Source organism: Parasteatoda tepidariorum, chromosome 2, assembly GCF_982258835.1.
Source record: "Parasteatoda tepidariorum strain Cologne lab strain chromosome 2, Ptep-v5.0, whole genome shotgun sequence".
NCBI lineage: Eukaryota > Metazoa > Arthropoda > Arachnida > Araneae > Theridiidae > Parasteatoda > Parasteatoda tepidariorum.
The window spans coordinates 96,298,665-96,313,140 of record NC_141756.1 but is presented as its reverse complement, the minus strand read 5'-3'; the positions used below and the strand labels follow the sequence as shown (position 1 = coordinate 96,313,140).

The 14,476-nt window shown below is 27.8% G+C and overlaps 1 protein-coding gene across 1 annotated transcript in view; it reads right to left on the bottom strand.

Annotated features, from left to right (window-relative positions):
- Nucleotides 1-14,476, bottom strand: part of PolA1 (DNA polymerase alpha catalytic subunit) — a 50,275-nt gene that overhangs the window by 14,160 nt on the left and 21,639 nt on the right. Inside the window, exons 17-28 of the mRNA XM_087157789.1 lie at nucleotides 14,108-14,262; nucleotides 12,945-13,061; nucleotides 10,507-10,685; nucleotides 9,204-9,333; nucleotides 8,435-8,545; nucleotides 7,713-7,809; nucleotides 7,460-7,581; nucleotides 6,239-6,379; nucleotides 4,172-4,294; nucleotides 3,047-3,079; nucleotides 2,868-2,960; nucleotides 1,697-1,902 (exon numbers count right to left, since the gene is read on the bottom strand). Of these exons, the coding sequence (XP_087013915.1) occupies nucleotides 1,697-1,902; nucleotides 2,868-2,960; nucleotides 3,047-3,079; nucleotides 4,172-4,294; nucleotides 6,239-6,379; nucleotides 7,460-7,581; nucleotides 7,713-7,809; nucleotides 8,435-8,545; nucleotides 9,204-9,333; nucleotides 10,507-10,685; nucleotides 12,945-13,061; nucleotides 14,108-14,262 (1,507 nt within the window). The remainder of the gene's footprint in view (nucleotides 1-1,696; nucleotides 1,903-2,867; nucleotides 2,961-3,046; nucleotides 3,080-4,171; nucleotides 4,295-6,238; nucleotides 6,380-7,459; nucleotides 7,582-7,712; nucleotides 7,810-8,434; nucleotides 8,546-9,203; nucleotides 9,334-10,506; nucleotides 10,686-12,944; nucleotides 13,062-14,107; nucleotides 14,263-14,476) is intronic.

Below are 14,476 nucleotides of genomic sequence, written 5' to 3'. Positions count from 1 at the left end.
CAATCTACAACTAATTGTAATGAGGTGTTAATGGTGAAATCCTTTAATCCTGTGTATTTCCATGTGAAGGCTGCATGAAAGACAGAGCTAAATCTTAGGTATTCCATGACTATTCCATAACCCCCTCCTCTCCTCTATTAAACATCGTTTCTGAAATTATTCATCCATAGTTTACACAACCTTCTCTAAATGTTATGTAGCAACAATTCTTTCTGAAAATAAAAATTAGAAGGAACATATCCCATTTTCACCATGTTTAAAAGCATTATTCATTATGTGTAATCCACAACTGCCTATGAATATGACCTGGTGGGAATATTTCTCTTTTAATTCACACTGAAGCTTCTAATAGAATTTTCAATTGACACAGGGTCCATCCATGGATAATTGAAGTATTTTAGAGAGCTCTTAACCATCATCCATGCATTTGTAAAAAAAAGGACAAAATATTTTCTGCAGTTCCATGACCCATAAATTGGGAGGTAAGATACTTAGTGCAAACTTTATTATCAATCCCTTACCATAATGTCCATCTGCTTAGATTGTAGAGACTGATTTAACGTCTCATCAAAGAGTACAGTGTAGCAATCAACATTCTTCAGCTCATTTATAAGAATCCCTTTGAAGTATAGTGCCAATCCAAAGGAGCCCAAATAGGCTCACTTTGTGGCACTACAAAAAAATTGTCTCGCTATACAGCTATCAGCAAACATTTTGGAGAACAATTTATTAATCCCTTCACAGGAGTTACATGAATAATTACTAGTGATGCACTTCAGACTCCAGAGAATTTCAGCATCAAGCACATTCCTTTTGACCAGATAAGAAGACAATGTTACCTCGGCCACTAAAGTTTCTGTTTCACATGGGGCACACGATGTTGAAGGAGTATTTACACCAGATGAATTAGATGTTCATGTCTTTGGAAAAAGAGAACTCAGCGCATGAGACTGCTTTTTTGTTTTACCTTTCTTTGATGTGTGATTTCAGAGCAGATTCTTCCATTTTCGCGATATCGATCTCCTTCATGCATAATCGGCACTTGGCTCTGAACTTCTTTTCGGGCATCGATAAAATCCATTCTTTATAAGCTTGATTATCCATCCATTGGGGATTAAAATAGCACTTACAAGGCATAACTAGTCTAAACTACATAACACAAATACGAAGCCGTGCCTTTGCGAATACGGTTTACAGTAAAGTTTTTAAATGACGCAAACGTAGGGACAAGTGTGGATGGTAAAACGGCAAACTTATTGAAAACTACAAGGTACATATTGTTACGAAATTCGAAAGTATTCCAGTTTCGATAAGGAAAAAGAAAATCTAAGCATACGCGACAGAAGATGAAGTGGAGTCTCTCCCCGATTGTCTGCTGTGCTCCGCGCCCTTGGCAGACACCAAGACGCTAGGCCCGGTTAGAAACGGTGGGGTTAAAAACCACGTAAGAGAGTTCGGGAACAAAACAGAAAGATCCGCGGGTGTTTTATAAAAAGGGCCGTCGGCAGTATTGGACAAATTCAAGGACCTAAGACGTTTTTCAAGCACTTTCAAGGACCGTGGGAACCTTGTTTATATAGAAGGGAAAGTGCTAATGATACTGATCGATTAACCTTCAAACAGCAATGAACATAGTTAAGAAAATGTTGAAAGAGAAACAAATTATGAATTAAACAAATAAGCATTGATAACTCACTGTCCAGCATCTTTGGACAACTGAGACCAGTCTCTTCTTACAATATCCAGACCTTTGATTTCTTCTTTAGTTACTATCTGGCCATTCGGTAGATTAGTCACTGATAATGCAGCATATTTCTTTTTCTTTAAGAGCAGCATGGGTTTGTACACACCATCAATATCGATTTCCAGCAGTTTATAAAGTTTATTTATTTCTGCTTTTACCTAAATTGGGAAAAAATAAATAATAATTTTTTCTTACATAACACAAAGAAAAGCAGTTGAAGCATATATTAATTTAACCAAACAGTTTTCTTTACAGATTGCTGAAACACATGTTTTATAAATTCTTATCAGCATCTTTAAAATTACATTACAGTTACGCCATAACAAAATGAAAATAAGGGGAATCATCAGATAACCGAGAGTCATCAGAATTTTTTCGATGAAATTAGGATTTCATCATAGTCATTTTCAACAAAAAAGACCAGCAACATTCAAATGAAACAAATTAATCAAATAGTAATTTCTTTTTGAAAAGTAAAAATAAATAAATGCAATTTAAATCTAAAATAAAATAATGGAAACATTTTCAGATAAAAATTGCTTTCAGAACAATAAGACCAGACAATTTTATAAATAAAATTATTAAAACTTTAAATCTGAATATGAGACCACCGTCTTTATCGCGAATAGATCTGCTAAGTTTTATCAAATTTTAAAATAATTCCAATATAAAAACAAAGCACAAATTAATCAAATAGTAATTTCTTTCTGAGAACTAAAACTAAATAAATGCAATTTAAATGTAAAATAAAATAATGGAAACATTTTCAGATAAAAATTGCTTTCAGAACAATAAGACGAGATAATTTTATAAATAAAATTATTAAAACTTTAAATCTGAACATGAGACGACCGTCTTTATCGCGAATAGATCTGATAAGTAGTATCAAATTTTAAAACAATTCCAATATAAAAATTTAATGACCAAAGAATTGATAATTCACTAAAAGGTAGGGAATACAAAATCACAGACAAATATATGACAAACATATTATTAACTATAACTATGTGGCAATTTCTTTTAGAGCTTAAACAATCAATATTTATTGATACTCTGTACAATATACATTTTTGTACACAACAAAGAAATTCAAATTTATTCAGCAATTTTCGACAATCACTACCTTGTTTCCCAATTGCATAACTTCATCTAGTTCTGTCTGATTTGTATTAATCATAATTGAATCAGTATCTCCATAAATGACATCAAGGCACATCTAGGTATAAAAAAGGGATACATTTAATCATAGTGCACATCAAAATTTTCAAGTTTTTTCCTCAACATATTTTGTAACAAACTTACTTTTTCAACCAAGTCTTTAGTTTTCAATAAAATCTGGAAGAAATTGAAAATACCATTTAGTATTTAATCTCTTGCATTACATCATAATAATTTTAGTTGATACTGTGAAATCTAACATACATGTGAACTAATAAAGAAGTTGGTGTAAAGACTGTTTCATTTCTTACCGATAAATAGGAAAATATAATGAATAATATTTTTTGAAAAGTTCTGAATACATCAATTTGATACACAATGAACAAGGTCAGCATCTCATTTTATTACTAAATTCGATTTTAGAACACTGGTTAACATTTAAATTTGATAATCCACTTAAGAACAGATAATATATAAATATTCAAACAAGCAGCTCTCATTTTTTTTTATCCTAGTTCTATTTTAAAACCAAGCATAAGAGATTTGAATACATTAATTTAATACACAATGAACAACATCAGCTTCTCATTTTATAAATGGATCAATCAAGACTTTTTTCTTTCTATTTTACAATCAAGCAATTTTACCATTTCGTCTTAGTGAATAACTAAAACTTATAAGATGTAAGCAGAAGTGCCAACTTTTCTAATTAGCTATCAGATATACAATAGTACATATAATGTTAACAAAATTCATATTAACACAATTTTATCCCTTTTTACAACTTAGTTTTTATAGGTATATACGTTATATTTTTATATTAAGAATGAATTTATTATTAAATAAAAAAAGTAACATTTAAGTAATACCGTTTTTCAAATATTCGTTGCAAACAAATTTTCATAACTCTTGGTAATCAAGGAAAAAACTTTTAAAAGATTGATAGGCCTTTTAGTACAAGATTAAACATTAAAACCAATAATTTCAGATTATGTTGAATAATCTATTCTAGCATAAATAAAAATTTAAACACTTATCTTCTTTTACTTTGATCATAAGAAGTTAGATTTACTCATTTCATTGACAATGCGAACATTTGCACTTACAAGAGAATCGTTAATATTGAATACAAATTCTCAATATTGAACACCAATTTATGTTTTAATCTACACATAGAAATCATTACTAAAATGAACTAATTCAAAGAAGCGGGTATAAAACACTTCTTTTGAAAAAGGAAGGAAAATAAAGCATTGGAACAAAACAAACCTCTCTTCCTTTGCGTGTGATGAGGGCTGCTAAAGGTTTGGCATAAAATCTTGAATGAGTGAAGCCCAAGCATCCATACATACTGTTCGCTGTAAGTTTCAAGGCTCTTTGTCTGATATCATACTACAGGAAAAAATTGTATTTTTAAAATTAAATAAAAAATCATTATATTAATTTTATAACGGTAACTAAATAACTAAGTCTCATATATCAATGCTTGTTTTCCTCCAGAGAAATCTATTTTCTGGAATCTTTTTTACTATCAAAATAAACAAATATCTTTCCTTTTTTAAAAACAAATAAATAAATACTTATTTTTTTCATCGTCTGTGATCTTTTACAAAATCTTATATGCAGAAAAATTATGTATAAGAAATAGATTTTTCATAAATATAAGTCTTTAAAATAAAAACCTATTATCTGAACTTCCCAAAGTACCGAGGATTCAGAATATGGGACATTCCAATGTATTGCATAGGAAATTGAATAATTCATGTAGATTTTTGATATTCAAAATTGAAGCATTTTTTTTTTTAAAATTTGCAACAGTATTTTTTTATTGCATAAATTAGAATATAATTTGAAGCAAACTTTCATTGAAATTTTCATTTATATTTTCAAAAAAGATATTTATCCATCTAAAAACAATAACAATATCGTGCTCATAAACAAATTATAAAACTGAGTTAGTAAATTAAAAATAAAATTTTTCAAAGAAACTGTTATGTCAAATATGTTGGCAATTGGCATATTTCCATCTAAGTCCCACCCCCCTATATTGAATTATTTAGTTCTCCCTATTAACAATATTTAATTCAATACAATTAAGTTTAATTATTAAGTTTTATCTTAACCTATGAAGAAAATATAATAACTTTACTTTAACGTTTCTTTGTTTATATTTCTTTCCTGCATTAGATCGACTGGCTTAAACGAATCTGGGTTCAAGAGCGACGTAATAGTCATGCCAAATGACGGGTAATTCAACCTTTTGTCTAAAGCTTCTAGAATGTACTTTGTTGTATATTTAAGCAGGAGTTATACACTTTTAACTAATTACTTGGTTCTACCAATGTTCACAACTTAGGAGATGCTTGATGGCTATGTTCTTTTTCAAACAGATATACCAGTATACCAATAATTTTAAGTAACTGTTATTTTAGCCTAAACATTTTGAGACTAATAAATTACAAATTTAAGACTTAGCCATTATTCACTTCAGTTATTGAATCCCCTCACTCTACTGTTTTCTCAATCTAAAGGGAAACAAGGGTTATGGGCCTGCTATGCCATAACTCAAGATTGGAGAATGCTAATTTCTATGCATATGGATTAATGATTCTGAAAGACGGAGGAACTGAATGATTAAAGAAATTCTGATTTTATGGAAGTATTTCGATTACATTAAAGTAAAAATGGCTACTTATCAGATAATTTCCCCCAATTCAACAAATTATACTACATGGTCATCAGACATAAGTTTACTGTTAAAAAAAAATTAATTTGATATCGTTGAGGAAAAAAAAAGCCTACTAGAGAGTGGCAAAGGTGGAGCAGGAAAACGTGATATTGATGATTTCAAGTTCAAACAAAAGTTAGCATTATCAATATTTTATCGAAATATCAATGAGAATTATAGAAGAGTCATCGAAAATATGGCTGATCCTGTGGAAATTATTGAAGAAAAATTTCAGTCCTGATAATAGATTATTTAACACGAACTTTTTAATAAATTATTACCCTGGTGCTGTGCCCCTTAATTTTGCTCTTTCCTTTATAAACAGGGACCGCACTATGTATATAGTTTGGCTAAGTCTTTTGCCATATTTATATTAAATTTTAACTTTAAATATTATGTCTGGATCAATGCATGAAAATAATTTATTTTTGAAGAGAATAAAATTAAAACACTACATATGTAAAAAAACAAAGATCTTTAAAAATGTTTAAAGCTATAACGCAGAAAAATTTAGAACTAAATGATGACAAATACTTCTAAATTTAGTAGTAGACTAGTTATGATACACAAATTCATTATTTTAATGATAATAAAAAATAAGAACTTACTTGAGCATATCGCTCTTTAGTGATATCACTAGCCTTCATCATTTGCTTAACTTGCCTTCGGCTTTCAACCAGTTTTCGGATTTCAGCAGGCAATATACCTGGATCAGCTCCCGAATCTGGAAGACTAACTTGGAGTTCATCCTGAATAATAAATTATTTGAGTTGAAAGATTTTGAAATATATTTGGATTTCTTCTTATTCAATAATACACACAAATTATCATATCATATATAAAAAATTAAAAAAAAGTTTTCGAAATTACTAGAAGAGTAAGTACATTACAATTTAGTTACACTTTTCTTTCTTAAAAAAATTTAAAAATTTTTATTTTTTATTTTAGAGTTAATTAAGAATTCGAAAAAATTATATGTGTAAAGTCAAACCATGCTATAGTGAACCCTCAAGGGACCGAAATTTCGGTTCAGTATAACCGGGACATCACTATATCCATTCCGCAAACAATTTTAACTAATGGTTTCAAACTCCCTTGTTTTATTACAGATCATTTAAATAAATGACCAATAAAATTAAATACAAAAATGACCGAATAATAATACGTAGCAACAAAAATGTAACTTTTATTTTTTATTTCTCTTCCTCTTGCGTATAAAAAAAAATACTAATCTTTAGGTGATGCGCAACCCTCCACCGCAGATATGGAAATATTTCCCGGCTCTCTGATAATTTTTACTGAATTTATATTATTTCGCTTTTTAAACCTGTCTACCCAGGCACTCGAGCGCATAAAAGCAGTAGCACCAAATAGCTCAATAAATTCATCTGCTTTGACTTGCAGCTTTTTTGAATGCTGGACCAATTCAATGATGCTATTCAATAATGAAGCAAAGAAGAAAAAATATTTATGGCTACATTCCCTGCCAGGGATGGTTTTAAAAATCGGTATATGTATTTACTTTGAAGTAGACATTTCAAAATTATCACTTAAAATATAAAGAAAATAAATCAGTCAAAGACAGAAAAAAGTTCATAATATCAAACTTCCCCTCCTTTTTTGTTTACTATATCCACCAAAAATAACACTATACGTGTGTAGCAAGGCACGGGGGCGAGAATTTCGTGTACTACATCCGGAAGTTCACTTTATTTGACTGTATATAAGATTTATCTTTCTTAAAAGTAGTTCATATAAAAAAATTATACATTATTAAAATATATTATTTCCTACAAGCACTTTTAAAAAAAAAATAATAATAATCTTACCTCTTCAGCAGTATCTGAAATGGGTACTCTTGGAATGGTTGTAAAACAAATGTTATACTCTTGGATTATAGATGGATACAAGCTGTTGAAATCCATCAGAAGTATGTATTTATCATAAAAACCTATCAAATAGAAATTGAAGCACAATTAATCAACATTGATAGAAACATTGACTAATACTATATCTGTCTATGTTTTAATACTACTGTATTGTCTGTCTATATTAGTATTTATAGCAAAAAGATTTATATACCTTTCTTTGGTTCCAGTACAAGACCACCTTCATAAGCTGGTTTCTTTCGTCCCTTTTTAGACGTCAATTCCACTTCTTCCCCTTCTTCATTCTTTGCCTTAAAAGAAAATACTTCAATTCAAATTTTTGTACATTGGGTACAGCTCAGTATAAAATAAACTAATATTTGAGTAATTTAATTTTTTAAATAAATTGGATAACTTTATTGAAAATCATAGTGATATGCAATATTGATGAGAATTTGAATTGGATAATTGATATTTTAATATTTTCTGTTATAATTTATTATTAGAAATATTTGTCATATTTCAAACACTAGTAAAATCCAAATATCTGGATAGATGCTCGTTATTATCTTCTTTTTTAGCTAGATGTATCTGATAATAAATAATAAATATATATAGATTTACCTGTAAACATTTACCTTATATACAGAATGTATGAAAAAATTTCCAGTTTAAGAACAAAAAATTAGCAGTTGACTTACATTCCAGAAAATGCAATAGTATTTCCTTTTGTAGTAGTTCTAAATCTGTTGTTTTTTTCAGAAAATAAATTAAATACCTATTTGTCTTCTACAATTTCATAGAACAAATAATTATGAGATATCAGAAAATGAGAAAATAACTTTGAAGTAGATAATTCATAATAAATGCTTGAGTTTTCAAACAAAAAATATTTTGAAGTAGTGATGCAATAAAGCCCTTAAAGAATAAAGTTACCTGAGATTTCTTGCCTTGATATTTTGGTGGGTAAATGAAATTTTTTGCGTGGAATGCATGCAAGAGAAGAAACTCATTACGCTCTGATCTTCCTCCAAGCAAAGTGCGAGACTGTAATATTTAATAAAGACTTCATTAGTATCAAATAAAACCTGTATTGATTGCAAAAGTTTGTTTCATAGAATTATGAAGAGTTTTTTTCTGTATAAAGTGAAATTAAACATATTCAATTTAAAACTTCTTTTGGAGCTACAACTCAATAAAAACATGAGAAGAATGAAAAAATGCACAATTCTCTCATCGTTGATTGACCCTTCTTAATGATCAGTGATCTTTAATGATTATAAAATGCCAAATTCTAATTGAGGATCTAGACAGTACAAAACAAAAACCAATTTAAAAATTAATGTAAAATAAATAAATAATAATAAATGAAAAATGCAACAAAAAAATAAAAATATTAATTCATGTAGAATCAATTAGAAATTAATTGTTATGGTAAGACTTACCATCAGTTTTTCAAACAATCAAATTGAATTTGATAAAGAGCAAATTTAATTATAATCCTTTTCAGAAAAGTTAAAAACATGGAAACAAGTTTTTATAACTTACATGTGTAAAATAAAATAAATATAATTTTTTTTCAATGTTTACAACAATTTATTGATAAATGAGGTAAGTGTTATTTAACTTTTTTGTGTGATATGAAAATAATTTTCTGATAGGAAAAAAAAAATTTTTAAACCAAAATTTAGCATTAGAAACATACCATAACACAACCAGCAATGTTAGTAATTTGTAAAGCTAGTGGTAAAACGTTAAGTTCGCAGTTTAATCTAAGGATCACTTCACTTCTCATCATTCCGTGATCAACAAGGTTGAACAATTGTTTTGATGACCTGAAAGAAAATTTTTCAAAACATAAAATTAGATTGGTTTAGAAGTTTTTTTCTAAATATATATATATATATAAAAGAAATTTTTTGATTTAAAAAGTTGTCACAAACATTTGACTCAAAAATGCATTTCGCGCATTTTGATATTATTTAAATATGTAGAAATACGGGCTAACTATTAAAAGAAAAAAATTTTAACAATTAAGCTATTAAAAATTTTTTTTTTAAAAAAAACATGCAACATTAAAGAAAGTCTATATTGCACACAACATTTAGGGAAATTAGCTCAAATTAATCTAAAATTTGAATAACAATTAAATATAAAAAAAGAACTCTACCATTTTTTTTCTCTTCTTTTACTATTTTTTTCAGTTTGCTTCAGTTAAAAAAAAAAAAAAATTGACCATCATTAATAGATATTATCTTTTACTGTTTTATGTAGTTTCATCCAGACACAAATTCTGGAATTATCCTGCGTTCACAAAATACTCATGTAAACATCTAAAGAAAATATTCATTTAAGCTAAACAAAACAAAACCTACATGCCCAGCGTGTTCTCGCTACGTACAGCTGTTTAAAGAATATATAAAAAAGCAAATATCAAATTCACGTCACCACACTTATACTGAGAAGATCGGGACCACTTTAGTTGGCTTCACAAGAAATAATGATCAATACAGCAGCTACTCCACATTTTACATCATTATTTACACATAAATCTCATTTACACATTTTTTATTTACCCTTTTTAATATTGCAATATATGCTCGAATGTTATGTTAAATAAATAACCTGAGCAACCTCTAAAATTAAATAAGTTATGCCAGCAGAACTCAAGTTTATTATAAGCTTTCAACATTGATTGCTAAAAGTATTAAAGTGCTAACTTTTTCTTAAAATTCTTATTTTGATAGTAATATCTCATAAAAAAACATTCAAAACAAATCAAGCTTATTACAAAACTACATACAAGTATTGCTTGTTGAAAGATTAATTGTTATAAAAAGTAGTAAGTGTTACGTCTTGTTACAAAGTATGAAACAACAAGATACAAAACTACAGATTAGTAAGTAAAGACTTTAAAACCATTTCTAGAATTCATATACTATCTTTTACAATCAATACTATACTATCATATACTATCCATATGCCATTGAAAAATCAAATTTACTCACGAATAAAGACTATGTACACATTCAGGAGGAATTTCATTAAACTGTTGGTTTAGAATTTGTTTGGACAATTCTTCCAAGTCGTAACTTCTGCAGCGCAATAGCTCTTTAGAAGATATTTTGACATCACAGAGCAATCGACCACAGGTAGCATTTCTTTCTCCAAAACCACCTTGGGCAATCTATAAAATTATAACAAGCAAAATATATTTTCTTTTGGTTGCAATATATATTCCCTCTTACTATATATTATCCTTAAAGCATCTATTAATAGCTATTTCATACTCATTTTTCTGTATACTCACAGCAAAATATGTAGTTAAAGTAATGATTTATTAAAATAAATAAAATTAACGGATGCAGGGTATCTGCTACATTTTAGATTTTCAAATTCATAACTTTTAATGACTAATTCCAAGAGTTTTTCATGACTTAACGAAGTTACTATTTTCTTCGACAAAAACACAACAATAAATTTAAAAAAGCACTATAATAACATTCATTGAAATGATAGGTATAACCAATACTGTTACAATCTGCATCTTCATATTTATAGATTTTAAATTTAAAAAACAGAATAAAGAGAGTTGAAGCAATAAAATAGCTGAAAAAAATACAAAAGCAAATCATTTTTCTTTCATTTTTTTTCTGCAGAATTACATTCTAAAGATACTTTTCTTGTTCATCGGAAAGAAATATTCCTGATTTTTCTGTTCTCATTTTGGAATTAAAAAAAATTCTCCAATGACTGGCTTGCTTCAGCTAGAGTTTTAAATTGATAAAATAAAAAAAATAATAAATAACATAAAGAAAAAAAAATATATCGCCATAGCCATTTCTTTCATTTTTTTAAAGAACACCATAATTTTTAAAGAACACGATAAAAACATTTTATATTTTAATCAAATATGACTGTGAGTGGGGATTTTGGTATAAATTAAGATATTCGGAACACCATGAAATTGGGGGAGGGGGTAAATTCTATTTTAAAAATTAGATTTTTCGGCGACCTAAATCCATGACATTTCATGATTTTTTTTAAAAACATAGTTAAAATCATGACATTTCATGACAAATTTTGTTCAATACTGAAATCCATGACTTTCCATCATTTTTCACGACTTTCCAGGTGCGAGGATACCCTGCAGATGTTTAAATTTATTAACTTAATCATTCTGCTTAATTATTTACACATCAGTTATCCCAAACATATCTATAAAGCACCTTTGGAAAGCGATTTAAAAACTAATAAGCATTAACTTCATTTTCAGTAATATGCTTAACAAATTCCTTGATTAATATCAATCTAAACTATTCAATAATTGGTAATTCAAATTTTTTATAATTTATTCAAGCATTTTTTAAGTTTTAAAATATTCACCTTGAAAAGATAATTCAAAAAGTTGAGGTTATAAAATTAAAACTTTCAACAGGCTTCCAAAATACTTTTATTATAGCAAAATAAAAGTTTCATTTAAAAAAAAAAGAAAGAAAATTTTTGAAAGACTTTGGAAGAAAACGAAAATCAAGCCTCAAACTTGGATTTTCATCAGTAAATGTCTTTAAAAGACTTGAACATGATCTTCCATCTGGTGCGCTATTTTTGTAACAATTTTATTTCATAGATAACTCAAATGCTTCATTTAAAATTTAAGATCATTTTAGATAAAAACCAATATTGCTTGAGGTCTCAAAAATCAACTGATTTTGACACTGCTCTTTAATCAATTATAAAAAATATATTGTAAAGGTATAAAGCAACCTTTTCCAATATTTTTAGGAACTTAAAAGTTTTAAAAAATAAAAAATTTTGTGACCTTTTTCCCTCAATAGAATTCATTATAAAAGTCAGAGTCTTCATTTTTTTTTGGGGGGGGGGGTCAAATTATTAAGGGATTAGACTACCAAGGCAAATTCTGGCTAGGCTGTTTATCTATTCAATTTATTAACTGGAAGAAAAAAAACTACTTAAGATTTTTTTTTTACTTAAACTATAATTTTTTCTTTTTCTTAGAACTATGATAATTGACTATGACTATGAACTATGACTTTTATTCATAGAACTATGATAATTTTTTTTAGGAAAAAAAAAAACAATATATTTATTTATATGCATCACACTATACTGCCTCAATATAAAAGATAATTTGCATTAGTTAAAATGAATTCATAATGTAATGAATAGGAATTAAAGTTTTAAAAAATAAATAAAACACAGTAAATGTTTCACAATTTCAAATTAATAAGACTTTCAGTAGATAACTTACACAGCAGTTGATTCTATGCAATGAATTTTTCTCTGAACATGCATGCTTTTTAACAAAATAAATCTAGTTTCCTTATTGATATCAAGTAAGTGATTGAAGAAATCAATATGCAAATAAAATATTTTTAAAAAAATCATAATAAATCTGTGTGATTTGAAGTACAATAATACTTACATTAAGTCGAGGCATACCAGTTCTTTTCAATCGACCAATCCTAGACCAATTAGGTGTTTTATTTGTCACAAGACGATGCAAAAGGACGTCTAAATCGAAACCCAAAACATCATGGCCCTAAATTATTTCAATAAAAACATCATCATGGAATTCTAATATAAATATTGGAATAATAAAAATATTTGTTTAAAAATGAACTTCTGCTTAAAGTAAAGGGTTGAAATGTTTTTGTTTTATATTATTTTTTGTAAAAAAAATGTATCTTAAATAATGTGGAATACAACAAATACATAAATAAAAATAATCAAGCAGTTATGCTCCAACTACCAAAACTATTTAACAAATCCCTAATACTTGCCTGAACGATTTTTTCCCTTTAATAATACAGTAGGGAACCGATTATCCGGAACGATCGGGACCATCACTATTCCGGATAACTGATTTTTCCGGTTTTCTGAATCACTACAAAAAGCCGTTTTTTTATTGTTAAACCCAACTAAAAAATATTTTTTTTTAGGAAATAATCCTGAAAAGAAGAAAAAACGATGAAGTAATACACTAATGATTATTTCCAAAATGATGGTAAGGTGAACATCTTTCAAAAAAGAAAGAAAAATCCTAAAATCTTATAAGGAAAAAAAAAAATTTGTTTAAAAAATGGCGGGAAAATTTATCGAATTTCATTCCGGTTTTCTGATTTTCCGGTTTTCTGATTTCCGGATAACGGGTTCTGTACTGTATTAAGTTTACTTATTTTTAATATTTTTTTATTATACATTTAAAATAAAAAACCTTTATGCTGCAATTAAAACTTTTACGTAAGTTGTTACAATGATTTCAACCGATTAGAAACTTTTCTTTTTTTAATTTATGATTCGCAATTCGTACTGCTTCCAGACTAAATTTGAAAATAAATTGCTGAAATTGTTATCTAAGCAATAAAAACATTGCCAAGCAGAGTATACCATTTGTATTTTAATGCTTCTACAAACTGTCAGTGTCTTTTTTTTCTTCTTTAAAATGAGAAAAAACATGAAAATAAATTATGACAAATAAAATCAAAATGATTTTTAAGATTAATTAACACCAACCCTAGACTATGAATAGAATAATAGATTTTCGAACATAAATGAAGTGAATTATTAATAAAAACAATCTCATACCACTATGACATCTGGATCAATTTTCTGCAATTTGGCCAAGAAATAAATTAATAAACTACGCTCAGAGTCAACTCTTTCCACTTTAGTGTTTTTATACTTGGTGATTGCTTCCTTAAAATCATAGGGAAATATGCCATCACTAGGTTTAGTTAGAACTGCAAATGAAAAATATAATAAATAACCACATCAAATTTTCAATTTTTAATAGTAATAAACAGGTCAAATGGACCATTCAAAGGACACAGCTCAAGCACACCTATTTTATCAAAAAAGAAATTCATTGAAAATTGAAAGCATAATAAACTTATTTATGTCAGGCCACAAAAAGTCTTACACCCGGTCAAATGTAAAAGTCATATCGAAATATAT